The 22,941-nt window shown below is 50.4% G+C and overlaps 13 protein-coding genes across 13 annotated transcripts; 7 read left to right on the forward strand and 6 right to left on the reverse strand.

Moving 5' to 3' along the window:
• Nucleotides 1-77: 77 nt before the first annotated feature.
• Nucleotides 78-1,154, reverse strand: ALTATR162_LOCUS10593 (uncharacterized protein; the record flags this gene model as incomplete). Its single annotated transcript, XM_043318230.1, has 1 exon — nucleotides 78-1,154. The coding sequence occupies one exon, from the start codon at nucleotides 1,152-1,154 to the stop codon at nucleotides 78-80; it is 1,077 nt and encodes a 358-aa protein (XP_043174165.1).
• Nucleotides 1,155-1,471: 317 nt separating this feature from the next.
• Nucleotides 1,472-2,512, reverse strand: ALTATR162_LOCUS10594 (uncharacterized protein; the record flags this gene model as incomplete). Its single annotated transcript, XM_043318231.1, has 1 exon — nucleotides 1,472-2,512. One exon carries the CDS (start codon nucleotides 2,510-2,512, stop codon nucleotides 1,472-1,474), a length of 1,041 nt encoding a protein of 346 aa, XP_043174166.1.
• Nucleotides 2,513-2,818: 306 nt separating this feature from the next.
• On the forward strand, nucleotides 2,819-4,650 carry ALTATR162_LOCUS10595 (uncharacterized protein; the record flags this gene model as incomplete). Its single annotated transcript, XM_043318232.1, has 4 exons — nucleotides 2,819-3,014; nucleotides 3,060-4,471; nucleotides 4,524-4,543; nucleotides 4,596-4,650. 4 exons carry the CDS (start codon nucleotides 2,819-2,821, stop codon nucleotides 4,648-4,650), a joined length of 1,683 nt encoding a protein of 560 aa, XP_043174167.1.
• A 189-nt stretch (nucleotides 4,651-4,839) lies between these two features.
• On the reverse strand, nucleotides 4,840-5,866 carry ALTATR162_LOCUS10596 (uncharacterized protein; the record flags this gene model as incomplete). The annotated part of the gene is made up of 2 exons (XM_043318233.1): nucleotides 4,840-5,479; nucleotides 5,532-5,866. 2 exons carry the CDS (start codon nucleotides 5,864-5,866, stop codon nucleotides 4,840-4,842), a joined length of 975 nt encoding a protein of 324 aa, XP_043174168.1.
• A 329-nt stretch (nucleotides 5,867-6,195) lies between these two features.
• ALTATR162_LOCUS10597 (uncharacterized protein) lies at nucleotides 6,196-8,455 on the forward strand (the record flags this gene model as incomplete). The annotated part of the gene is made up of 3 exons (XM_043318234.1): nucleotides 6,196-6,895; nucleotides 6,953-7,566; nucleotides 7,622-8,455. The coding sequence occupies 3 exons, from the start codon at nucleotides 6,196-6,198 to the stop codon at nucleotides 8,453-8,455; spliced, it is 2,148 nt and encodes a 715-aa protein (XP_043174169.1).
• A 271-nt stretch (nucleotides 8,456-8,726) lies between these two features.
• On the reverse strand, nucleotides 8,727-10,511 carry ALTATR162_LOCUS10598 (uncharacterized protein; the record flags this gene model as incomplete). The annotated part of the gene is made up of 5 exons (XM_043318235.1): nucleotides 8,727-9,343; nucleotides 9,392-9,834; nucleotides 9,881-10,131; nucleotides 10,206-10,277; nucleotides 10,329-10,511. The coding sequence occupies 5 exons, from the start codon at nucleotides 10,509-10,511 to the stop codon at nucleotides 8,727-8,729; spliced, it is 1,566 nt and encodes a 521-aa protein (XP_043174170.1).
• Nucleotides 10,512-11,015: 504 nt separating this feature from the next.
• On the forward strand, nucleotides 11,016-14,770 carry ALTATR162_LOCUS10599 (uncharacterized protein; the record flags this gene model as incomplete). Its single annotated transcript, XM_043318236.1, has 4 exons — nucleotides 11,016-11,652; nucleotides 11,711-12,098; nucleotides 12,149-14,475; nucleotides 14,544-14,770. The coding sequence occupies 4 exons, from the start codon at nucleotides 11,016-11,018 to the stop codon at nucleotides 14,768-14,770; spliced, it is 3,579 nt and encodes a 1,192-aa protein (XP_043174171.1).
• Nucleotides 14,771-15,169: 399 nt separating this feature from the next.
• ALTATR162_LOCUS10600 (uncharacterized protein) lies at nucleotides 15,170-16,489 on the forward strand (the record flags this gene model as incomplete). The annotated part of the gene is made up of 3 exons (XM_043318237.1): nucleotides 15,170-15,555; nucleotides 15,649-16,194; nucleotides 16,246-16,489. The coding sequence occupies 3 exons, from the start codon at nucleotides 15,170-15,172 to the stop codon at nucleotides 16,487-16,489; spliced, it is 1,176 nt and encodes a 391-aa protein (XP_043174172.1).
• Nucleotides 16,490-16,939: 450 nt separating this feature from the next.
• On the forward strand, nucleotides 16,940-18,350 carry ALTATR162_LOCUS10601 (uncharacterized protein; the record flags this gene model as incomplete). The annotated part of the gene is made up of 2 exons (XM_043318238.1): nucleotides 16,940-17,473; nucleotides 17,520-18,350. The coding sequence occupies 2 exons, from the start codon at nucleotides 16,940-16,942 to the stop codon at nucleotides 18,348-18,350; spliced, it is 1,365 nt and encodes a 454-aa protein (XP_043174173.1).
• A 1,122-nt stretch (nucleotides 18,351-19,472) lies between these two features.
• ALTATR162_LOCUS10602 (uncharacterized protein) lies at nucleotides 19,473-20,177 on the reverse strand (the record flags this gene model as incomplete). The annotated part of the gene is made up of 1 exon (XM_043318239.1): nucleotides 19,473-20,177. The coding sequence occupies one exon, from the start codon at nucleotides 20,175-20,177 to the stop codon at nucleotides 19,473-19,475; it is 705 nt and encodes a 234-aa protein (XP_043174174.1).
• A 325-nt stretch (nucleotides 20,178-20,502) lies between these two features.
• ALTATR162_LOCUS10603 (uncharacterized protein) lies at nucleotides 20,503-21,052 on the forward strand (the record flags this gene model as incomplete). Its single annotated transcript, XM_043318240.1, has 4 exons — nucleotides 20,503-20,607; nucleotides 20,659-20,750; nucleotides 20,803-20,879; nucleotides 20,931-21,052. 4 exons carry the CDS (start codon nucleotides 20,503-20,505, stop codon nucleotides 21,050-21,052), a joined length of 396 nt encoding a protein of 131 aa, XP_043174175.1.
• Nucleotides 21,053-21,205: 153 nt separating this feature from the next.
• ALTATR162_LOCUS10604 (uncharacterized protein) lies at nucleotides 21,206-21,909 on the reverse strand (the record flags this gene model as incomplete). Its single annotated transcript, XM_043318241.1, has 5 exons — nucleotides 21,206-21,217; nucleotides 21,275-21,382; nucleotides 21,440-21,586; nucleotides 21,748-21,809; nucleotides 21,867-21,909. The coding sequence occupies 5 exons, from the start codon at nucleotides 21,907-21,909 to the stop codon at nucleotides 21,206-21,208; spliced, it is 372 nt and encodes a 123-aa protein (XP_043174176.1).
• A 276-nt stretch (nucleotides 21,910-22,185) lies between these two features.
• Nucleotides 22,186-22,692, forward strand: ALTATR162_LOCUS10605 (uncharacterized protein; the record flags this gene model as incomplete). The annotated part of the gene is made up of 1 exon (XM_043318242.1): nucleotides 22,186-22,692. The coding sequence occupies one exon, from the start codon at nucleotides 22,186-22,188 to the stop codon at nucleotides 22,690-22,692; it is 507 nt and encodes a 168-aa protein (XP_043174177.1).
• Nucleotides 22,693-22,941: the final 249 nt, after the last annotated feature.

The raw sequence follows: 22,941 nt of genomic DNA on the forward strand, positions 1-22,941 counted from the left end.
CGCCAGGGTCTATTGGTCTGCCAGCAACCGCTATTCCAGCCTGTGTCCAACAAACGATTATATAGCTGCGGATAAATCTAAACATGTTTGCTCATGCAAGCATCAAGCAGGCCCAGCAACTCAGACTTCCGTTCTTCACCTGTCCAACTGCCGTGAATCGAATTGCTAACGATTGTCCTCCATTCTTCCATGCTCAAGTTAAAAGCCTCTTGCACTGCGCAGTAATTGTTCAGGACGTAACCACCAAAGTACGCTGGGTCGTCGCTGTTGATACTGAACTTTACACCTGCCTCGAGGAATGTCTTGATTGGCACCTGACTAACGCTCTTCACAGCTTGAAGGCAGACGTTGCTCAGTGGACAAACAGTCAATAGTACCTCCTCTTCTACCACCCGACGGAGAAGTTCAGCATCTTCTGTGAGTCGAATGCCGTGATCGATGCGCTCGGCATATAACGCATCGAGTGCTCCGCTGATATATGTTGGGTCACCCTCTTCACCCGCATGGGCTGTCCTCCGTAGACCTTTCTTTTCGCCCTCACGATACATATCCACAAAGAGCTCTGGGCGAAATCCCACCTCCGATGAGTCGAGCCCAAGTCCAGCAATAGCGCGCTCCTGACCGTCGCTCTTAACATCAAAGTGCCCGCCCTTGACAGCCAACGCCATGGCGTCCGCCGCTGAGCTAGCAGGCAAATGCCTTAAAAAACACATAATCAGACAACTCGTTATCCCCAGCTCTTTCTCTGCACGTACTCTCGCGGCGTTGAAGCCACGTACCACAACATCAAAGTCAATACCTCTTTCTGTATGACTTTGTGGATCGAAGAAGACCTCTGCATGGCGAACTCCGTCCTTGGCTGCTGTCGTAAAGTACTCCCAACCAAGCATTTCAAAGTCTTCTTCGTGCACTACGACTGCGATGCCGCGGTAATAATACGCCAAGAAGTCATCCAGGTTGGTGAAATGTGAGTAGCGTTCCGTGAGTGTTGCGGGTGATGTGTAAGCGACATCCTCAGACGGTGATGGTAAGGCGATGTTGTTTTTAGAGGCCAGAGTGAAGAGAAGGCTTGGACTGAGGCAGCCTTCTAGATGGAGGTGATGTTCACATTTTGGGAGGTCCGCGAGGAACGTGTGGGTGGGAGATTTGCACATGATGTTTGATGTGTGGAGGGATAGGAAATCTTGTGAGTTTGGATTGTTAGATAAAGAGATTTGATGTAACTTCTGGATTTTGTAAAGAATGGGTTGTTTAGGGCTAGTTTCTATCGGAGTCTGACGGTGAGTGTCGGTGTTCGCCGGTCTTGCTGGGATAATGGAGATGCTCCAACTAAAGGGTGGATCCCAGATTGGGCTTGCAAGGCGAACACATTTTGCAAGCGCACTAAATTTACCCCAGGAGAATACTCGTCGCTCAGGTTTATCGTTGACCGTATACAAATGCCAATATAGGCGATAAGATTTATTGGTGTTCAGGCTTTTTGCCCTGTTGACCGCGGCTCATACATAGTCCTCCCATACTCTTCTAACAAGCCTTCCTTTTCCGCATCTTCTCGAGTGGTGGAGATCCTCCTGCTCCTGGCATCGATTGTCGGCAACATACAATCACCTATTGTCCTCTCTCCGTCACCAAAGGTTCCCTTGAAAACGCCGTCGTAACTGGTCCACATGCCTGCAAAGATCATAGCACTGAGCTTCGCTAGCCACCACGGCGACCGACCCTTTTTGTCTTGCAGCTTCCTCCCCATGGCAAATATGAACATGATGAAAGGCATCCAGATAGCCAGAAAGATAGCCTTTCCCATTTCCTGCTTCTTGGTTGTAATGGTATATGTTCGTATATTGTTTAGATATTCTTGGTACTCGCCGGGAAGACGACATTCAGCGGCGCCATCGGTTATGAGCTTGAGGTATCGTGCCGAAGGCTGCGCATAGCTGGGATCGGGTCGCGTTACACGAGCGGTGGTTCGTTCTTTGGTTTCGCGGTCTATGATGGGCGCAAAGAGTGTGTGCGCTTTGAACGGCTTCGAATCGGGTGTAGAGGGAACAGTGTTCGAGGGTGGTAGCACGTAGCATTCGACTAGGATATCGTTGTAGGCACTGCCTCCACCCTCCGTGGCGATGATGTGCGCATAATCAGAGAGCGTCACCTCGTACACAACGCCCACCAAGCCCTTATGCCATCGGTCCTTGTGGTAGTCTTGCGCGTCCGGCACCCGCAGCGCTGTGTTGGCGAAACAAGGCTCTTTGTAGGGAATGCCGGGGAGATCAAAGGTCAACCTCAGCGAGGGAACAAGAACATTGACTTGTGAAAGCGGGCGAATACCACGCACGCCTCGGAAGGTTTCGTTGCATAGGTTTGAACCATATGCCAGGTACAACACTGTTTTGTCCTTCTCTTGTGTTGTTGTGGACTGTTGCGACACAAGCTCCTCCGTGTCCAGGGGCGCGTCGGTCAACGAGGCATCGAGACGCGCTTGTGATGGTGGAGGTACGGCTTCAAAGACGGTCATAGTGCGATTGAGTGTTCGTGTGTACCACGAATAACGGCGCTACCAGTTACTTCATATATGACGCGTAGCTTCCGGAACGGCGATTCCGCTGGTGATTTCGTCCGTATGTCGGGCCCTACATCATCGATTTCTCATCAGTCTTAAGGCCGATGGCCCGAGCACGAGCGCCCGCAGCTGCTCACCGTAAGCCGCACGACCACAGGCATATTGTCGTACGTACCAGCCTCCTACCATTGGATTATTACTTTCTGTACGACCATCTGGTTGTTAGTGACTGTGTACTCTACCCTCCCGCTGTAGCAGGTCATGTCGAATCCTTCGTACGCCGTGCTAGCGCTTATTCCAGCTGTCGCATGGCTTTTGTACCTCCAAATAAGCCAATGGCGCTTCAAGCGATATGCACATATTCCCAGCAAGCTGTCATCAAACTTCCTCTTTGGGCACCTTGGTTATATCGCGGCTGAATACAAAAGGGCTGGCTTCAGCATTACCGTCCACCCGGGTAAGACTCACATCCTAGCCACTAGCCACCACTGACAGCAGGCAGACTATGTGTTTGAAAATATATGGAAAGCCCAAGGTAGCCCAGAGTTCATGTTTTTCGACACAAGACCTGTGCAATACCCACTCGTTCTCATTGCATCCCATGAGATGGCAGAGCAAGTTTCAAGAGCTAGCAAAACGCAGCAGTACAGCGTCACCAAATCTCCAACGGTCCAGCAAGGGTTCGGGGAGCTCGTTGGGAGGTATTCCTTGATTAGCGAGAATGGCGAATCCTGGAGAGGACTTCGCAAGACCTTCAACCCAGGTTTCGCCCCGCAGCATTTGCTTACGCTACTTCCTGTCATCGTTGACAAAACGTATACGCTTATTGAAAGACTGGACGCATTGGCAGCCTCTGGCATCGCAGCCGAGATGGAAAGTTACTGCACTGATGTAACCTTCGATATTATTGGCGACGTTGTGACCAACATTGATTGTAGGGCCCAAGACGATGGCGAACAAGCCCATGATATCGTCCGTAACTTCCGCACACTCAAGGCTGTATACACTGGTGACAACGGTCTAATGGCCTCCTGGTTGAACCTGCCATTGCGCGTCAAGAAGTACATTTACAGCCGACGGCTGGACTCGGCTGTCAAGAAGTGCATTGTCGAGAAGTTCGCAGATATCAAAGCAGCTCAGCATTCCGATACAAAGAAAAACAAAGACCGATCGGTGCTGGCCCTGGCACTAGAGGGTATTGATGAGCTGACCCCCTACATATTGCAGAGTACTGCAGACCAGGTCAAATCATTCCTTTTTGCAGGACACGATACCACCGCTATCCTCCTACAGAGATTGCTTTACGCCCTCTCAATACACCCGGATTGCCTTGCGAAAATCCGCGCGGAGCATGATGCTGTCTTTGCTGACTCCGAGCCACGCGATGTATTCCTCAAGCGACCGGATGAGACTATGAAAGCGCTCAAGTATACATCTGCATGCATCAAAGAGGCTTTGCGACTTTGGCCTCCAGCAGGTTCGGCACGAATGTCACACAACGGTTTCAAGCTACACACTTCAGATGGAGATGACGTATGTGTCGACAAATGTGTCATATACTTGTGCCATCATATCATTCAGCGAGATCCCAAGGTGTACGGAGAGACAGCGAACGACTTCGTTCCCGAGCGCTGGGTTGGCGACTCCGATACCAGCAGCACTCCGACTGAAGACGACGGATCAACTACTGGCGAGAGCAAGATACCCATTAGCGCATGGAGGGCCTTTGAAAGAGGACCACGCAATTGTATTGGTCAGGAACTTGCCAACATGGAGGCCCGCGTCATTCTAGCATGCATCATGCGAAGGTATGACTTCGTTAAGGTCGGACTCGGAGAAGTCGAGACGGACGAAGCGGGTCAGCCTATCATGGACCAGAAGGGCAGATACAGAACAAAGTCCGAGTTGATCAACGTAAGCTATCACCCCGTTCGCGAAATCACACAAGCGACTTACTCATTAGCAGACAATGTCCATTACCTCAAGGTAAGCAATCGCCACTCATGACAAGCTGTGCTTTGCTAACAATACGTTCAAGACCTATCGACAAGACCGTCATGCGTATCAAGCTTCGCGAATCCGCGGACCAATAAGCCACGACATTCAGAGATGTATTTTTGTAGCTGTATTTGTAAAAGGTAGGTGCCAGGCAACGCTATTACCGTGTACACATGTAATGTATTTACGACGTCTTGCCCTAGTAGGTAAATAGGAAAAGCTTATACACAAGTGTTTCGGTTCCCTTCTAAATAGAGTGCTATGCTAAGATCTAGATTATTCATCTATACCGTAAATTTCGTTTTGTTCTCCTCGGCGCATTCTTCCGCGATCTTCCGCACCTGCTCCTGGCCTAATTCTTCGAAGATATCGAACCCCCATCGGGACTGCACGTTGAACCGCTTGTGCCTCTCCAGCCCGCTCAACTCATCGAAAGCATCCTTGGGCAGTTCCTTGACCTGCATGTTGCTTTTGATCCTGTTTGGTGTGACGCTCTTGGGCAGCACCACAGTACCCCGCTGAATGCCCCAACTCGCAAGCAGCTGGCCGCCATCCATGCCTAGTCTGCGGCCCAAGACACTTACAAGCTCGTCGTCAACAGTTCGCGGCTCGCCGGTTTGGTTGTTTCCAAGGGGTGAGTAGGCTTCAATGAGAATACCTTTGCTCTTGCAAAAATCGAAGAGGGGAGGCTGTTGAAGGTATGGATGCGCTTCAACCTGGTTTACCGCCGGTACGACATCAGTCTTGGAGAGAAGATCGTTGAGGCGGTTGACGGTGAAGTTGGATACGCCAATGGCGCGAACCTTGCCAGTGTCAAGCAGCTTCTCCATGGCTTTATATGTTGTCGCAGGATCGATGTCAACGAGGTCAAACACACCGTTCTCACGCAGTGGGAACCACTTGCCCGTAGCACCATTGAAGGCACTTCGTCCATGTTAGTATGTTGTGCATGCAATAGCAAAGAAGTATGACGTACACGGGCCAATGCATCAGGAACAGATCGAGATATTCGACGCCTAAATCCTGAAGCGACTTATCGAGAGCTGCTTCAACGTCTTCCGGTGCATGTTTGGTGTTCCATAGCTTGCCGGTAAGGAATATTTCGGAGCGAGGGACACCACTCCTCCTTATGCCGTCGCCTACTTCAGCTTCATTGCGATAGATGGCAGCACAATCAATGTGGCGGTAGCCTGCCTTGAGTGCCGTCTCCACAGCGCGCTCGACCTCTCCTGGCTTCGCTTGCCATGTGCCGAAGCCCACAGCTGGTATCTGCGCGCCTGTGTTGAGGGTAAAGTGTGTGGGGATAGGCATGCTTGCTGTGGCGTTACGCAATGCGATGCGACGACAATAGACTCAAAATGCGCAGATTCGGGGCAGATTTAGGTTTGTACAATACAATGCTAAGAAGATGTGCGACATCTGAAGACAGCGTACAGCCATACGGACGATATATACACCCATCTTGAATTCTCCATATCTGATGCGGAAGGCGCGGTGGTAGTCCATATGTCGGATCGGAAAAGCGATCGAAGGGACCCACAAAAGTGCAGCCGAGGTTATTGACCAACCATTGCCTTGTATTGTTGTTCCAGGGTGCTCGACGGAAATTACGGATTTGCCCTACTTTCTCCTACTCCACAATGTCTACCGAAGCAGCATCCAGCAACACGGCACCCCGGAAGCGGGGCCTTGACGTTGCGCCAGCCAGCAACAATACAAGGCAACGGTTGGTCAAAGTCACGAGAGCATGCGATGTATGCAAGGCGAGGAAGTCAAAATGCTCCGGCGACCAGCCGTGCGAGACCTGTAATCGCCGGGGCTTGACCTGCCAGTATGAAGCCCCCTACACGCGAGGCAAGGTAGTCTCCCCGCGCCCAGTATACCCAGCAGCTGGCAGTGCTCAGCAGCCTACGTCGGCACCAGCCTATCCTCATGCTATACTCAGCGTCGCACCAAGTATGACTGTCGTCGGCGATGAGATGGATCCTCCGTCACGGGCTTCTCCTGGGCTCGAGGTAGCTGGCCAGTACTCAGACTCAACCTCTGGTCTCTCATTCTTGAATCGTGCTTGGCGGCGCATCTCCAACAAGGAAAGCAGCCAGGTTGTAAGTGGACAGCTAGGTTCTGCGGAAGACCGCCAGCTACTTATGAGTGCAGGCGACAAGCCCTTCCTAGAGACCGGAGAAATACAGATGCCATTGCTAGATCGAAGTCGCCAGCTTCTTCATCTGTATTTTGACGTGTGTATTGCAACGTATCGGCTATTGCATAGACCTACAGTCGAATCTTGGCTGGAAATTGTGTCTGAGAATGCAAAGCAGCATCGAGCACTCTTCCATGGTATGTACAACTCTACCTAGAGAACAACACATCCCACTTACAAACCTCTCAATGCAGATCTTGGTCGCCCCAAGACTGCAGCAGTGTTGTCTGTATTGGCTATCGCATCATTCCATGAAGAGAAAGCGGGCGGAGACATCGGTTCATCACCAGTGACCCAAGCCGACACGCAGTCACAGAGCGATATGCTATTCATAGAGGCTTCGCGTCTGACCCAAGCCGAAACTGGTATCCCAAAGCTCGAGTCTGCTCAGTGCAGGCTTATACAGGTTTTATATCTTCTCATGTCATGTCGCTTTAATCAGGCATGGTATACATTTGGCCATGCTTTGCAGATTATCTCGGCTTTAGGCCTACATCGAAGAGACGATCGGAAACGTCAAGCAACCGCCACCAAACGGGATTACATCGATGAACAGTGCAGGAAACGCACGTTTTGGGTAGCCTACACTCTAGACAAGTATCTTGGCGTTATCTTCGGCCGGCCCAGGCACTACCACGATGAAGATATCGACCAAGATTTCCCTGCCGCTGTGAACGATGAAGATATGACCAGTGCTGGCCCAAATGCTAAGAACACAGATGATTGCCATATAGAGTCGCTAGTATATCATGCGCGGCTGGCACAAATTGCCGAAAAGATATCGCGAGAAGTCTACTCGATAAAGCCAGTATGTCAGAGAGCCACTATTTCCAGGACAATGAGATAACTGACTCCATCATCAGGTGCCAGATCAGATTCGGCTTGCGGCCTCTCATCGCCTAGGGGCAGAGCTACGCCAGTGGAAGGCGTCGCTTCCACCCTTCCTGGGTGCCGTCAACCCTAGCAGTCTAATTCCGACATTTCGAAGACAGGCGACTGCACTCAAGTTGTCCTACTGCCATGCTGTGATTCTAGCCCATCGTCCGTTTCTCCTGAAGAACGCTAGGCGTAGTAATGCTGAGATGCATATCCTCGCAAAAGACTGCCTCGCAGAGTGTCTTGCAGCTGCACGATCAGTATTGGAAGCAGTCGATCGTATGGCTCGGGAGGGTCGTTTGTTTCACGCGTTTTGGTGGACTCACTATGTGTGTTTCTGCGCTTTAGTTGTGGTGTATGTGTGGGCTATCCAACAGAGCACCCACGGTACAGCCTCGGCTGAAGACCCCCACGGGATTTTAGATCAAGCTGAGAGCTGTCTGCAACACCTCGCCCAGGCAACAGCGACGAACTCGCCCTCGCGACGATACAGCATCATCTTACAGGAACTTCGCACTGAAGCAAAGAGAAAAGCAGCAAGGTCACGTCAAGAGCAGGTACATGCATCATCGGCTACCGCGGATGCTGGAGCTTCCGTGGCGTTAGGTGACGACGCGATACGAGAATCTCGTTCTGATTCCGCTTTGCAGGCCTTGCAGCCGATTTTTGGTAGTAGCCCAATGGACGTGACTACACCAGGGCTGCAAAACTTCCTGGACGACTGGCAAACGACCGACTGGCTTGACCTTGATGCCTCCGCTTTTGGCCCTTTCCCTGAAGTGGATGATCTGGAGATCGCTTGGATGAACAATATCTCTTGACGGTCTGGAGGCGACATCGTGTTGGAACTTATACTTACTCGGGATCAAAATCTACTCTGGAGATACTCGCTGTGTTTGAGAATGTCATGCCAGTAGAGTAAAGATGGTGTGCACACCTTCAGAGTACATTTTGGTATCGAGTGAAAGCTGGAGCATCCAAGGTCATCGAGCTTGAACTTCTCGCTAACGTAATAACGGATTCCAAATCTATATACCGCATTCAATTGTCCGCGATTGTTAGTTCATATCGTCCCAAGACGTTGCGCTTGCTCTACAAAGTGTATCGGAACAATGGCGACTTGTCACCCATGGCCAGTAGCTCCTGGTCCGTGTACTTTGCCCGGATTTCATCCTCGCTGAGCCTCGCCTTCTTCGTGTTGCCCCACTTGTACGACAACTCCAGTAGGAATGCGACAATGAAACCAGTTGCGCCGAACGCGAGGGACAGTCCGAACCCAGTATAGTACTTGGGCTTCTCGCTCTCCAGGTACATGTAGCTGCCGATGACACCACCGATGTTACCAACGCAGATGTTGAAGGCAACGCCAATGGCACGACGGGAAGAAGGGGCGAGATTGTTGGCAGCCCAACTGCTTCCAGCTGGCTGGATGGGGTAGATACCCATACAGGTCAGAATGATGGCGAAAAACGCCGGACCAATATTGCCACCCAAGTCGCCATCGAACGAGATAACCACGGCATATCCAATGAAGATGAAGGAGAGAGGAATTGCGACGAACGGCAAACGCCAGTAAAACCGATCTGAGAGCTTAGCGAAGAAGATGGAGCTCAAAGCACCGGCCACGTATGGTGGTACGGTCATGAGTTGAGCGTTGGTATTGTTGAATCCCATACTTTTTGTAATGGTGGGCAAGGTGAACTTCGTTCCTGTATGCCAGTCAGCGAGTGTTCTTGTACTCTACAAGGGATACATACCGTATGAGCATGCCGATATGCAGAGCAGAATGTATGCTTGCATGTACAAGCGCCAATTGCATAATACGGCCTTCAAGTCGCTCCATTTGAAGCCCTCTTTCTTTTCCTCCCCGAACCTTCCGCCGTCCTTGATGAATCGTTGGAGCTCGAGGAAGCGAATCTCGTCAGGCTTTAGCCATCGTCCGCTCAATGCTGGAGAGTCGATCAGAAGGAAGAAGCACGAGACACCGAGCGCGACGGTGACGATGCCCTCCAACAAAAAAATCCAGCGCCATCCTTCGTAGCCTCCGACGCCATCCATTTTGGCGATGGCTGCGGCGAGCAGGCCACTGAACGCGCCAGATAGTGCTGATGCGCAATAGAAGTACGAAATCCTCGTCGCAAGGTCCTTTGGCATGTACCAGTAAGAGCAAAGATAGATTGCGCCTGGAAAGAATCCAGCTCTGTATCTTGTCAGAGAAGAACGTATCGCTGATGCACAAGACTTACTCGAACACGCCAAGAAGAATGCGGGCTGCTAATAACCCAGCGAAGTTTTTCACCACGCCCATCATGGTCATGACAATACCCCAACAGACGGTGAGTATGCCGAGGTAGTAGGATGGACGTTTGAATTTCTTCAGGAGAATGTTGGATGGAACCTCGAGAAGGATGTATGGCACGAAGAACACTGACAAGACGATGTTCCATTGCACCCCGTCGAGACCGAGGTCAGTGACCATGCCCTCAATTTTCGCGTTCTGTCCGGGATCAGCATAAGCTCAAGCCCTCAACAAGTTGCCTTTTGCAACTCGCGGGAATGTGCGGTACTCACTCCGATGTTTGCTCGATCAATGTGGGAGATCAGATAAAGGACTGCAAGCATTGGTACCAAGCGTATGTCGACCTATGGAAGGTTAGCAGAAGCTAAGTGGCATAAATAATGGCCATCGCTTACCTTATGGATAACTCTCTTCCGTTGCTCTTCCGAGTAGTTGATATAGAAATCGGCATCTTCAGGTGCCAGACCTAGCACTTGGAAGTTGTCGATTTTAACGATCTGATATGGCTTCGGCGACTCGATCGATTCCGCCTTCTCATCGATGTATTGGATCTCGCTCTTGTCCATTGACGGAGACATTGCGACTATGGATGGCGAAGATGTGTCAGGAAAGCGAAATGAAGAACACGAGATCGATGCGAAGATTAGAGTGAGATAACCCTGATCAACGTCGGATCCTAGAAGCTTTATACACGAGATCCTGGTTACTGCACACCATGTTGATAGCGGTTCACTTGCGGAGAAACAAAGCCACCCCAGTCTTTCGATTTCCTAGAGAAAGTTAGCTGCGGGGAAAGTAGTTTTGTACCAAGCCCAATTCCTTCATCGGCTCGCTGTCGGCGAATCGCCAATGCTTCCGAAAGTTAAAGAAGTTTTCCGCGCGAATCAAAAGTGAATCCGATCCGTGATATGCAATGCAAGTCTCCACATCATCCCGACGTTCGAGGTTGAAGCTGGGGAAAGCATCCGCGTTAGACGAACTAACAAATACTAATACAATGACCCTCATTATGTCTACTTCTGAAACCACAGCCACTTCTTCATCTATTCTCGAACTACTCACTGTCACAAGCCACCATAGCCATGGCGCCAGCTCAGATCGCTATCGCTGCGCCCATTCGATCATCGACACCACCGTCCACATCCAAACATATGCGACATGACTTGCTCCAGCCTGACGAGTCTTCAATACAAACTGTCGACGCGCTCGTTCGACATCGCGCACGTCGCGATCCCCATGCTACCATTGTATCGTATCCGAGCTCTGGAGTTGACTTTGTAGACTATACAATGCAACAACTGGATGTCTTCGCCTACCGAGTAGCCCGGCACTACCAATCTTTCATCCCCACACGATCTAGCTCTGCAGAGAAGCCAACCACGGTCGCGGTACTTGGGCCAAGTAACTTGGACTACATCGTAACAATGCTCGCGCTTACCAAGCTCGGCCACACGGTACTATTCCTTTCGACGCGTATATCTCAAGCAGCCATCCACTCACTCGTTATAACAACCGGAGCTACCTACTTGCTGGCAGATTCAAGATATGCACAGTCTGCAGTCGACGCTCAGGCAAGCATTCCAGCGTTGCAAATCGGCGAGATTGCCCGGTCGAATACCTATAACTTCCCTATAGAAGTCCATGCGGATACCCGACTTGACTACCAGCTTGATCACAAAGTTGAGACTTCAAATAATATCTACATAATACATTCTAGTGGTATGTACTATCTACCCGTTTCTGGGTGCTTGAGTTGACACGAAGAAAGGTTCCACAGGACTGCCGAAACCCATATATCAAACACAGAAGAGCGCAATCGCCAACTACGCTATCAGCATGGAAATGAAAGCCTTCATCACTCTTCCCCTATACCACAATCATGGTATATGCAACTTTTTCCGTGCGATATACAGCTGCAAATCCATTCACATCTACAATGCCGATCTGCCCTTGACCCAGCCTTATCTGGCTGCAATATTGAGGCAGCACAGGTTTGAGATCTTCTACGGCGTACCATACGCTCTCAAGCTTCTCTCTGAAACGGATGAGGGAATAGAGCTATTGAAGAAACTCAAGATTGTCATGTATGGTGGAAGTGCTTGTCCAGACACTTTGGGCGACTTGCTAGTGAACAACGGGGTTAATCTTGTGGGTCACTATGGCGCGTGAGTTTTTCCTGTGTTTTTTATGTCATACACAAGCTTACAACAAGCAGTACTGAAGTCGGCCAACTCATGACATCGTTTCGACCTGCCGATGATAAGGTATGGAATTATGTTCGCGAATCACCGAAACTATCCCCGTATCTTCGATGGGTACCCCGCGGACCCAATCTCTATGAATGTACGGTTTTGCCAGGTTGGCCAGCGAAGGTTGCCTCGAATCTACCTGACGGCAGTTACGCCACGAAAGACTTGTTCGAACCACACCCTACGATCGAAAAAGCCTGGAAATATATTGCGCGTCTCGATGATACGATCGTCTTGGTGAACGGCGAAAAGTTCAATCCAGTCATGATGGAAGGGACCATCCGGTCACATCGAGCTGTGACTGAGACGGTCGTCTTTGGCTCTGGCCGACCATACCTTGGAATTCTTGTGGTCCCAGCAGTTGAGGGTATGCAATCATCAAGAGTTGTTGACGAAATATGGCCCGTCATTGAAGCTGCAAATCAGACAGCCGAAGCGTACGCAAGGATCTCCAGGGATATGATCCAAATCTTGCCATATGGCTGTCAATTCCCACGCACCGATAAAGGCAGTGTAATCCGACAAGCATTTTACAAACAGTTCGCTACTGAGATAAATGACGCCTATGATATCGCTGCATCATCTCGTGGGGATCTCAAAACATTCACTGTTTCGGAGATGGAGAACCTTTTACGTACGATCCTGGCCAAATCTCTGCTGCAGGCAAGCAACATCGAACGTACCACAGACCTCTTCTCGCTGGGGCTGGATTCACTACAGTCGATCCAAATTCGGATGGATATCCTCAAGACCGTCGATTTCGGTGACAACAAACTTGGTCAGAACGTAGTATTTGAGCATCCATCAATCGCAACCCTTGCGACATATCTCTACAGACTCCAGACTGGGCAAGAGGAGGAGGTTGTATCAGTGGTCGCGCAGATGCAAGATCTTATCGCGCAATACAGCATGTTCGAGCCAGTTGATAGACGACAAACTGCACTTACTGGCGCGACCGGCTCGCTTGGTGCTCATGTTCTTGTACAGTTAATCGAACGTCCGGACATCGACAGTGTTTACTGCCTTGTACGAGCCAGAGACTACGCGATTGCAGCTCGCCGTGTCCGAGAATCCCTCATACAGCGAAAACTATACCATACCCTATCGCTCACCGCGCGCAGAAAGATCCATGCCATACCTTCCGACTTATCTGAGCCCCGCCTCGGCTTGGACGACACGACATATGCCCAGGTGACCTCAGGTCTTGCTAATGTCATTCATTGCGCGTGGAGCGTCAACTTCAACAAGAGTCTAATGTCGTTCGAGAAGGACTGCATTGCTAGCGTGCGACATCTGATCGACCTCTGCCTTGCTACATCGTCGATCAAGCCTGCCTCTTTCGACTTCTGTTCTTCCGTCAGCACTGTCGCAAGGTGCCCCAATATGCACACACCTGAGCAGCTAGCAGCGCTTGACTGGGCCCAAGACATGGGATATGCTCAAAGCAAATGCGTCGCGGAGCATTTGTGCTTGACTGCGGCAAAGGAGACTGGTATTCGAGCACGGGTTCTGCGCGTTGGTCAGATTGTCGCGGACACTGTGCATGGCGTGTGGAATGCGACTGAAGCCATACCTCTTATGATGCAGTCTGCACTTACTGTCGGCGCGCTACCTCGACTGCAAGAATCACCGAGTTGGACACCTGTTGATATTGTCGCGAAAGCCGTGACAGAGATCTCGCTCAGTGACGCTGGCTCCGTGGTGGCGAATGTTACCAACGCAAAGAGCTTTTCCTGGACCGATGATCTACTCCCCGCCCTTCGAGAAGCTGGCCTCCAGTTCGATGAGATTGAGCCAAAGGAATGGGTGCGCAGGCTTCGCGAGTCAAATCAGGATGCTGTGACCAACCCACCGATCAAACTAGCTGATTTCTTCGCATCAAAGTACGACAAGGATACTTTCGGCCCTTCGCGTACATACGAGACCAGCGTCGCCAGATCTCTCTCACCTTCGCTCGATGCCGCACCTGTGCTAGATACGTCATTCGTGAAGACGTTTGTTAAACAATTCCAAGCTACCTCTTGGCAACTACGTTACCCCAAAGTTGCAACGAAACCCATGAAGCAGGTCGTCGTAGTTGCCGGACCATGTGGCAGCGGTAAGAGCACTGTTGCACAACACCTCGGTGCCCACTTCAAAGCACCTTTTATCGAAGGTGATGAACTACATAGTGAAGACGCTGTTGCATCAATGGCTGCCGGCACACCCTCGATGACCTCGCCCGTGCCCCTTGGCTCGCCCGCCTCAGGCAGCGCGCACTCGATACTGTCGCCAATGAAGGTCATGGGCGTGTGTTCCTTTCCTGCTCAGCCTTGAAGAAGTCGTACCGTGATCAGTTTCGGACTCTAATGAACGATAAAGTACGAGTTGTCTTTGTGGATTTGCAAGTTGAGCAGGAAAAGCTGACGCGGAGAATGCAAGAAAGGGGTGGCCATTACATGAAGGAAGATATGGTGGAGAGCCAGCTTGCTATCTGGGAGATCGCGGATGTATCAGAGACGGATGTGCTGCCTGTTGATGCTGGAAAGAGCGTTGAGGAAGTTGTAGAAGAGGTTTCTGGATTGTTAGAGGCTCTTAGTTCCATGTAAAGAGCGTCTTTCTGCGTTGATAATGCGTGTTTTATCCCTACTATAAGGCTATAGATTTTATGACAACGCTAAGACTTGATGACTAAACTCCTCTCGCTTGTATGATTGTCGCCTGATACCAATTGGTACACATGGCTGAGCGTAAATCATAGGGGAATTATAAGCTATACCTAACGACGTTCTCGCAAGCTGTGACATGAGTCTGCAGATCTTGATATAAGTAAGATGACAAACTTCGGCAATGCGAGCGACTCGAGTGATGATTACGAGAGCAGCGATGAAACAGTTTCCAAAACATTACTATGTGATCTCTTCCAGCTCAAGAACGCTCTCATCAAGCTACAAGAGAATTTCGACCTTCTGGATGAACAGATAGAAGCGCTTCCCACTCTTACATAAATGTCCCTCATCGAACAGAATGACCGCCATCGAATTTTCACCGACGATGGTTATCGCGACGCGCACGCGTTCAAGCTATATGTCGGAGAAGTGAAGTGGGACATTAACGGAGAGAAACGACGGGACCCAGCATGCGTGTACCTTTCCAAAAGTAAGAACTTTGGAAAGAACACGCAATTCAAGATGGAGATCTTTAACGGCGAGATCAAAGCAGGTCACTGGCCGCCTATGGATGTCAAGTATTTCGGGAAAGTATCTGACCTCACTTTCCCCTTCAGCGGAGAGGTTAGTGCAGAACGAAGTATCGCTGTCACCAAGTTTTACTTTCAGCTCGGCTTCGAGGTGGGTCTGTACCATGAGGGCCCCGGTTTCAAGTTCACTGAAGTGTGGCAGAAGCATTTGCGTGCTGCCTGCAATGATCTCATGGGAGTAAAGCAAGCTAAAGCAGTGAAAGCTTCATAGAAGCGGAATCGTGCTAGCTTCATCACTGCGACGCCCTCTGCTGCTATCAACAAGAGTTTACTATCTCAAGTTCGCGGCACACACCTACCCTTCGCTGGGCAACAGAACGAGACCATGGCAGGCGATTCTGGCAACGGGCGGCAATTTAGGCGAAAGGATCGAAACCATTCTGACCCTGTCCAAAATCTGCAAAGTGCGAAACCACAATATCATCCTACAGTAGACGACCGCTACCCATTTCCCCCTCGGCCATCACACTCGGGAGGTCCCCAGACCATACATAGAACACAATTTCCTGGTTACGAAACAGCTCCTTCTAATTGTAGCAACTACGGCTCTTCGCCATTCTTACCGACGCAGTCATCTTACTACGGTTACTACCCATCGACTACCATAGACCCATATACGCAAAAGTCCGGAGCTCACTTTCATCCGCGACCGGTTCCAACAAATCAATTTGACGGGGGATATGGGCAGCCGGGGTTGAGTCAGTCGGAGAGTGTGTCAGAGTCGGCAGGTCTAGTACCGAATATTGTTGAACCACGACAAGGGTCAAGGCCACAGTAAGTGGTAGTTCTTGGATACGTAGATACGTTTTGCTCACCACTCATTAGTGTCAAGAAGAGCGTACAAATCAAGGCTACACCGGAGGGTTCCCACGGGACACCTGCTGTTAGTCAATTCACCATGCTAGAAAATGAGTACGCAACCCTGTATCAAAAGCGCCATGAGATCGGTGTAAGGATGGAGGAGATCAAAAGAAGCCTTACAGCGGAGCGATACACTTCTTTGATGGCAAAGCTGGATCCTCAGGAGCCTGTAATGCTGAAACCATGGTCAGACAACATAGGCAACTAACAACTATGTGATGGCCTTTGCTTCACATGATTTACGAAGATGATGTTCATTGGATTGCTACTCGCAGCCTGAGGCACTCCATCAGATTAAATCAATATCAGTGTGAACCAAAGTTGATCTAAACAACTTAGTCTTTCTACGTGCCTGTGCCTTCTATTATGTTTCACCAGATGACCGCGACTAAGCAAGCAACCCCGTCTCTTCTTTGTCAACTTCCCCACTCCAGTCTTTCTCAATTTCGAAGTCGTCTTTTCGGTCAAAAAACAACGGGCGAAACCAGTGGTATTCTGATGTGTCTGATAAAAAGAGACGGCTGTAGGTGTGACGATTGAACAGGAACATTCAACTCGACAAGATTGGACCATTGAAATGACAAGAGCTCCAGCATCGCCGCTCTATTTGGAACTAGATGAAGATTGTCCCTAAGACCCCTAATTACTACAAGCGAATATGGTCCGAGCTCAATCCCGCGGCGTCGCGAGTGGAGCTCCAAGCATCAACACGCCGAAGCAGCCAATTCCCTGCCGACGTCCGCTGTCCCCTCCACGTCGCCGCCATGCTCTCCGGAATCCTTATCTTCAACCAGAAGGTGAGAACCTCATCTTTCGCGCCTTCCGCAACGATTGCCGCCCGCGACTTGCCGATGTGTTCCGAATTCAGGTCATCTCCAACGCCCAAGTACGCTCGCCCATTCTCACCCTTGGCTCGACCACCTTCAGCCATGTCAAACACGAAAACATATATCTAGTCGCCGTGACGAAGAGCAATGCCAATGCAGCGCTGGTCTTTGAGTTTCTGTACCGTCTGGTGGGACTAGGCAAGGCATACTTCGGCAAGTTTGACGAGGAGGCCGTGAAGAACAACTTCGTACTGGTTTATGAGCTGCTAGATGAGATTCTGGATTTTGGATACCCACAGAACACCGAGACAGACACGTTGAAGATGTACATCACAACTGAAGGTGTCAAGTCGGAAAGGGCTATGGTAGGTCATGTCCAACACGGCCAGAGCACAGCTGACAGAACCATAGGAGGACTCGTCGAAGATCACAATGCAGGCCACCGGCGCTCTTTCCTGGCGGCGTGCCGACATCAAGTACCGCAAGAACGAAGCCTTCGTCGACGTAATCGAGGACGTCAACCTGCTCATGTCCGCGACAGGAACAGTACTGCGAGCCGACGTCAACGGGCAGATCATAATGCGCGCATATCTCTCAGGCACACCAGAGTGCAAATTCGGCCTCAACGACCGCCTAACGTTAGGCGAAGATCATCTCCAACAACCATCGGGAAACAAGGCAGGCGCGAAGGCTACCAGGGCAGCAGCGGGAAGCGTTACGCTGGAAGACTGTCAATTTCATCAATGCGTGAAGCTGGGCAAGTTTGATGCGGACAGGATAATATCCTTCGTTCCGCCGGATGGCGAGTTCGAGCTAATGCGCTACCGGGCGACTGAGAACGTCAATCTGCCTTTCAAGGTGCATGCCATTGTCAATGAGGTTGGCAAAACGAAGGTCGAATACAGCATTGCCATACGCGCCAACTACGGCTCCAAGCTTTTCGCTACAAACGTCGTCGTGCGAATACCAACACCCCTCAACACTGCGCGTATCACCGAGCGGACATCACAAGGCAAAGCCAAGTACGAACCGGAGCACAACAACATTGTCTGGAAGATCCCAAGGTTTACCGGGCAAAGCGAATTCGTCCTCAGTGCCGAGGCCAGCTTAACGAGCATGACCAACCAGAAGGCCTGGTCACGGCCACCGCTCAATCTGAGCTTCTCCTTGCTGATGTTCACGAGCTCCGGATTGCTTGTGCGATATCTGAAGGTTTTGAGAAGAGCAACTACAGCAGTGTGAAGTGGGTGCGCTACATGACGAGAGCGGGTAATTATGAGATAAGGTATGTTTCCTCCCCCCTAGACCCTACCTGCATCCGTCTTACATATATGGTTCAGGTTTTGAGCATTATTATTCTGTATATTAGCCTGGATTTACACAAGTGTTGTTGCATTGCAGGCGTCATGGAGCCATCAAAGATATCCTTGAACACAATGAAAGTACCTTGTCCGTTTTTCGAACATGATCTCATTCTATTGAATGTTGAAGAATTTTATGTACTTCCAGATGATTGCTATGATGTTCTTATTAGGTAAGGAGCACTCCTCATATATTTGCTATCTCTCTTTGTTATGAGGTTTGACTGTATAGTCGCTTGTGTTAGACAACACATTCTAGAGCCGGTTGCTTAGTCCGCTAGGCAAAGTCTGGTTCGCGGCATGTCGTATCGCATCGCATCGCGTCCTTCTCCTTCTTGAACGTCACCGACGTTGAACCCCTATGGGTGTGTCCCGCGCTTCCTATAGACACTGGACATTAACGTAGCTAGAGAAATGTGTGACGACATCGCCGGTAACACAGGCGTCGTAGTTATCTTTAGTGTTACAGACCAATGTACAACTTGCTCAGCAAACCTGTCATTGCGACTGAAACATTCCTGCTCCGCCCCTTACCCATATGAACTGGCACCGAACCAAGCCGAACCGTGGAATTCCTCTCATGCATGATCGATCCGCAGCAGAGCTTCAAGGCGTGTAGGCTCGGCCCTGGGCTGTACATGTGTATTTATCTCTTGACCATAATAAAAACAGGTTCTTACCTACCTACCGTCATGGATCTTCGCCAGTAACGGTGTCTAAAACCAATTCAAGAGTTCTAACCATCTAAATTGCTAAGAGATTGATTCTTTGTAGGCGTAATGTATGATTTTAGTGCTCGTTGTCGTGAACGATCCGGGGTCCAAAAAGGTCACAAGGACCAATCAGGCCTGGCAGTGACAGCCAAGTACCCAGTGTACGGAAGACAAGTGATCGGACTGTTTGTGGATGTTTTGAAAAGATTGGACATGAGCTTCCGGTGCAACACAACGATGCTCCGTGTAATTCTGGATGTTGAATTGGTATAATCTAGTTATACTGGTGTTTAGTAAAGCACGCCCTTTGTGCTCCTAACTTCACCCTCCCACTGCTTCACCACGGTTGTCGCATGCCTGATAGCAACCGCAAGAGCCTTGAAGGCGCTCTCTGCCCTGTGGTGATCGTTGTCGCCGCGTATGCAGTCAACGTGGAGGGTGGTGCCAGACGCCTGCGCAAAGCTTTGTAGGCAATGGGGAATCATCTCGCAGCTCAAGTCACCGATCTTCTCCCTCTTGAGACCCAGCTCAATGATACTGTATGGCCTGTTCGACAGGTCGATGACGGCCCGTGATAGCGCTTCATCGAGCGGTGCGTATGCGTGTCCAAAACGGGCAAGACCCGTGCTTCCCTGCAACGCATTCTTGAAGGCTGTGCCTAACGCCAAGAATGCATCCTCGCTCGTGTGGTGGTCGTCAATGTGCAGGTCGCCCTTGCACCGGATGCGCAGACTCCAGCCAGCGTGCTTGGCCATGGCGTGAATCATGTGGTCTAGGAAGCCGATGCCCGTGTCGACAGAGATCTCCTGGGACGCCGATTTCTGGGTAGCATGGTCCTTGTCAACCTTCTCACCCTCGCCATTGAGATTCTGCTTGTCGTAGGCGGCCCAGAAGTCGCTATGCTCGTAAGGTGAGAGGTCGCCGCCATCGAGGTTTATCGAGACCTGGATCTTCGTCTCGTTCGTGTCGCGGTTGAGGCAGCAGGTTCGCGGCATTGTGGCGGTATTGTTCGAAGTATATGTTTCGGGGGATTTGGGGTTGTCAATGGAGGAGGAAAGGCACAAAAAGTTGAGGCGGATTCAGAGGGGCTTCCCCACGCCCCACGTCATGTCGCCAAGCGATATAGGGTTGGAAAAAGTCTGGCCAACCAACGAATCGCCGAACCAAAGTCTGCCCCAAAATTTTGATATCGCAAAGTCACGCCCCCAATACAAGATCAACATTAGGAAAACACCAACTCAGCGCGCTATCTCTCACTTACACAGCGCGTCATCTCTCATCTATTACCAACTAGCCACGAATAGCAAGAAGTAGCATAAGATGCCGGGCACCACGCAAGAACCAACTCAAGTTCCAATTTTGGACCCTACATCTGAGAACAACGAGGAGATTGATCCAGCAGTCGACCGTGACAGAATCAGAGTTGTACGTTAGATCGAGTAGAGTATGTAACTATATTTGTCTAATTTGTTGTAGCTATCTGGTGCGACGGAGACGGCTGCATCGTTCCAATTCGATGGCGAGGACCACACCCTGGGCAACGCGCTAAGATACATAATCCATAAGAAGTAAGCTTAGGATCTTCTTGTACAAGCAGGCAAATAGTTAATGTTCTTCTAGCCCCGACGTCGAATTCTGTGGTTACTCTATCCCGCATCCCTCAGAAGCTAAGATGAACTTGCGTATTCAGACATACGGTAGGCCATAGATACGAGCCTCTCCTGACCACGCAGCTAACAAGTAACCAGACGGTGTCAGTGTATATACTGTGCTCGAGAAGGGTCTTGAGGATCTTATGAACATGTGCGATGTCGTCGAGCAGAAATTCACCATTGCACGAGATGACTTTGTCAACAAGATGGAGGAGTAATACTGCGACGCGAGTGTTATGATAGTATTGCATTGTTGGCGTTAAAGGGTAGCATAGTTCATCGGCGAAAGGAAAGGAAATTGGTATTGACTTCAGCTATATACACCGAATTTTGTTCTTGCTTGTCCTCGGACTCTGGTAGTAATGGCCAAATCAGTTGCGACCCTACGCACGCATTAGTATCTGGAAACTCCGGATGATGTACTCAGGAGATAAACGTACCTCCAGGAAGCCGTTGATGAAGTTGCTTTGTAGCCGGGCCTTGGGTTCCTCCTCGGCACGGAAGTACTTGAGAACGTGCGACAGTTGCTTCCAGAAGTTGAGCGTTTCCTGTACACTTGTTAGCATATCCTCTTCGACTATCAAACGTATTGGTTCATGGTGTACTTGGAACTCCTGATGACTGTTGAACAGCAGTACATCTACCGTCTTTAGTTGATTCACGTATCGATGCCGCTCGAACTCCTGCCGCATTTTCGTCCGAAGCGTGGATACAGGCAAGTTCAGCGAGTACATGGTCTGGATTTCGGGAGCCTGCGTAATCATTGTCAGCCCAGGTTCCTGGCTTTGCGATGCTGATGCCCGCTTCTCTGCATGCCACGCGTTTCTCTCATTCCAGCTCTTTCTTATACATGCCCAGATCCTAAGCCCCAGATTCCAGCTAATAAGCCTCTCAAGACTGCGAGTTAACGTACCGACCGCAGCCAGTCCCGGTAGCTGTGAATGACCCTCTTCTTCGCATCAGTCCAGTTGACCGCTGTGGCCGCGTTAGCCTTTGTGTTCCCCCAATGTTCCGTAAGCGTATTCGACTAACATGAGCGCGTGCGCTGAGCGAGGTAGGTGGGGTTGATGACCATTTTAGCGGTGTTGCAGAGCTTCCAGTCGTCTCGTAGCTTGAGTTGCAGTGACGATGCGGCTCACGGGTGGAGTGGAGTGCCAAGACCTGACGTTAGCGCGGATTTTACTCCCGGCGCAGTCGCGAAGTTATCGATCGCTTCTTCTTTGAAACCACCAACACCGGCAACGTCATTGCAGTATATTTCAGGCTCGACCGCTTATACAGCCATAGAAGCTGCTCTTGTTCACGTTTGCGCAAAACCTGTGACCGTCGACCTTTCACCACCAGCCCGGACATGCCTCCAGTCCGCACCGCACGCGCCTCACGCAAGGCCCCGCCAGAGGGCTTCGATGACATTGAAGACACACTCCTGGAGTTTCAGAACAAGATGAAGGATGCCGAGAACGCATCCCACGAGGGCAAGAAGAAGTACGAAATGACGTGGCCCATCTTCCAGATCACCCACCAGCGCTCGCGCTACATATACGACCTATACTACGAGAAAGAGGCTATCAGCAAGCAGCTATACGACTACCTGCTCAAGAACGGATATGCAGACGCTATGTTGATTGCCAAGTGGAAGAAGCAAGGCTACGAGAAGGCAAGTCAACTCCAATCAGGCAGCTTGCCAACCCAGATGAAGCTAACTCAGAAACAGCTGTGCTGCACACGCTGCATTCAGACCAAAGAGACAAACTTCCGATCGACCTGTATCTGCCGTGTCCCCAGGGATCAGCTCACGGAGAACCAGGAAATCCAATGCGTAAACTGCGGCTGCAGAGGATGCGCTTCCAGTGACTGAGCACCATGACAAGGAGAATGATGTGCGAATATAGACTCTTACTTTAACTCAAGGCGAACACGCCTTCGATATGTTACGGATACTGCCAGGGTGGACTTAAAAGATGCGCACATACGCGCGCACGGTTGAGCAAGGCCTTGTCAGCAGGCATAACGCCTCAAGATGCTGAACCAGACAGACCAAAGAGATCATGTGCCGGGGCTCATTTGAGAACATGGTGGCCAAAACAAAAGCATAGGGTGTGTCTAT

This window comes from Alternaria atra, assembly GCF_907166805.1.
Source record: "Alternaria atra isolate CS162 genome assembly, contig: 34, whole genome shotgun sequence".
Classification (NCBI taxonomy): domain Eukaryota; kingdom Fungi; phylum Ascomycota; class Dothideomycetes; order Pleosporales; family Pleosporaceae; genus Alternaria; species Alternaria atra.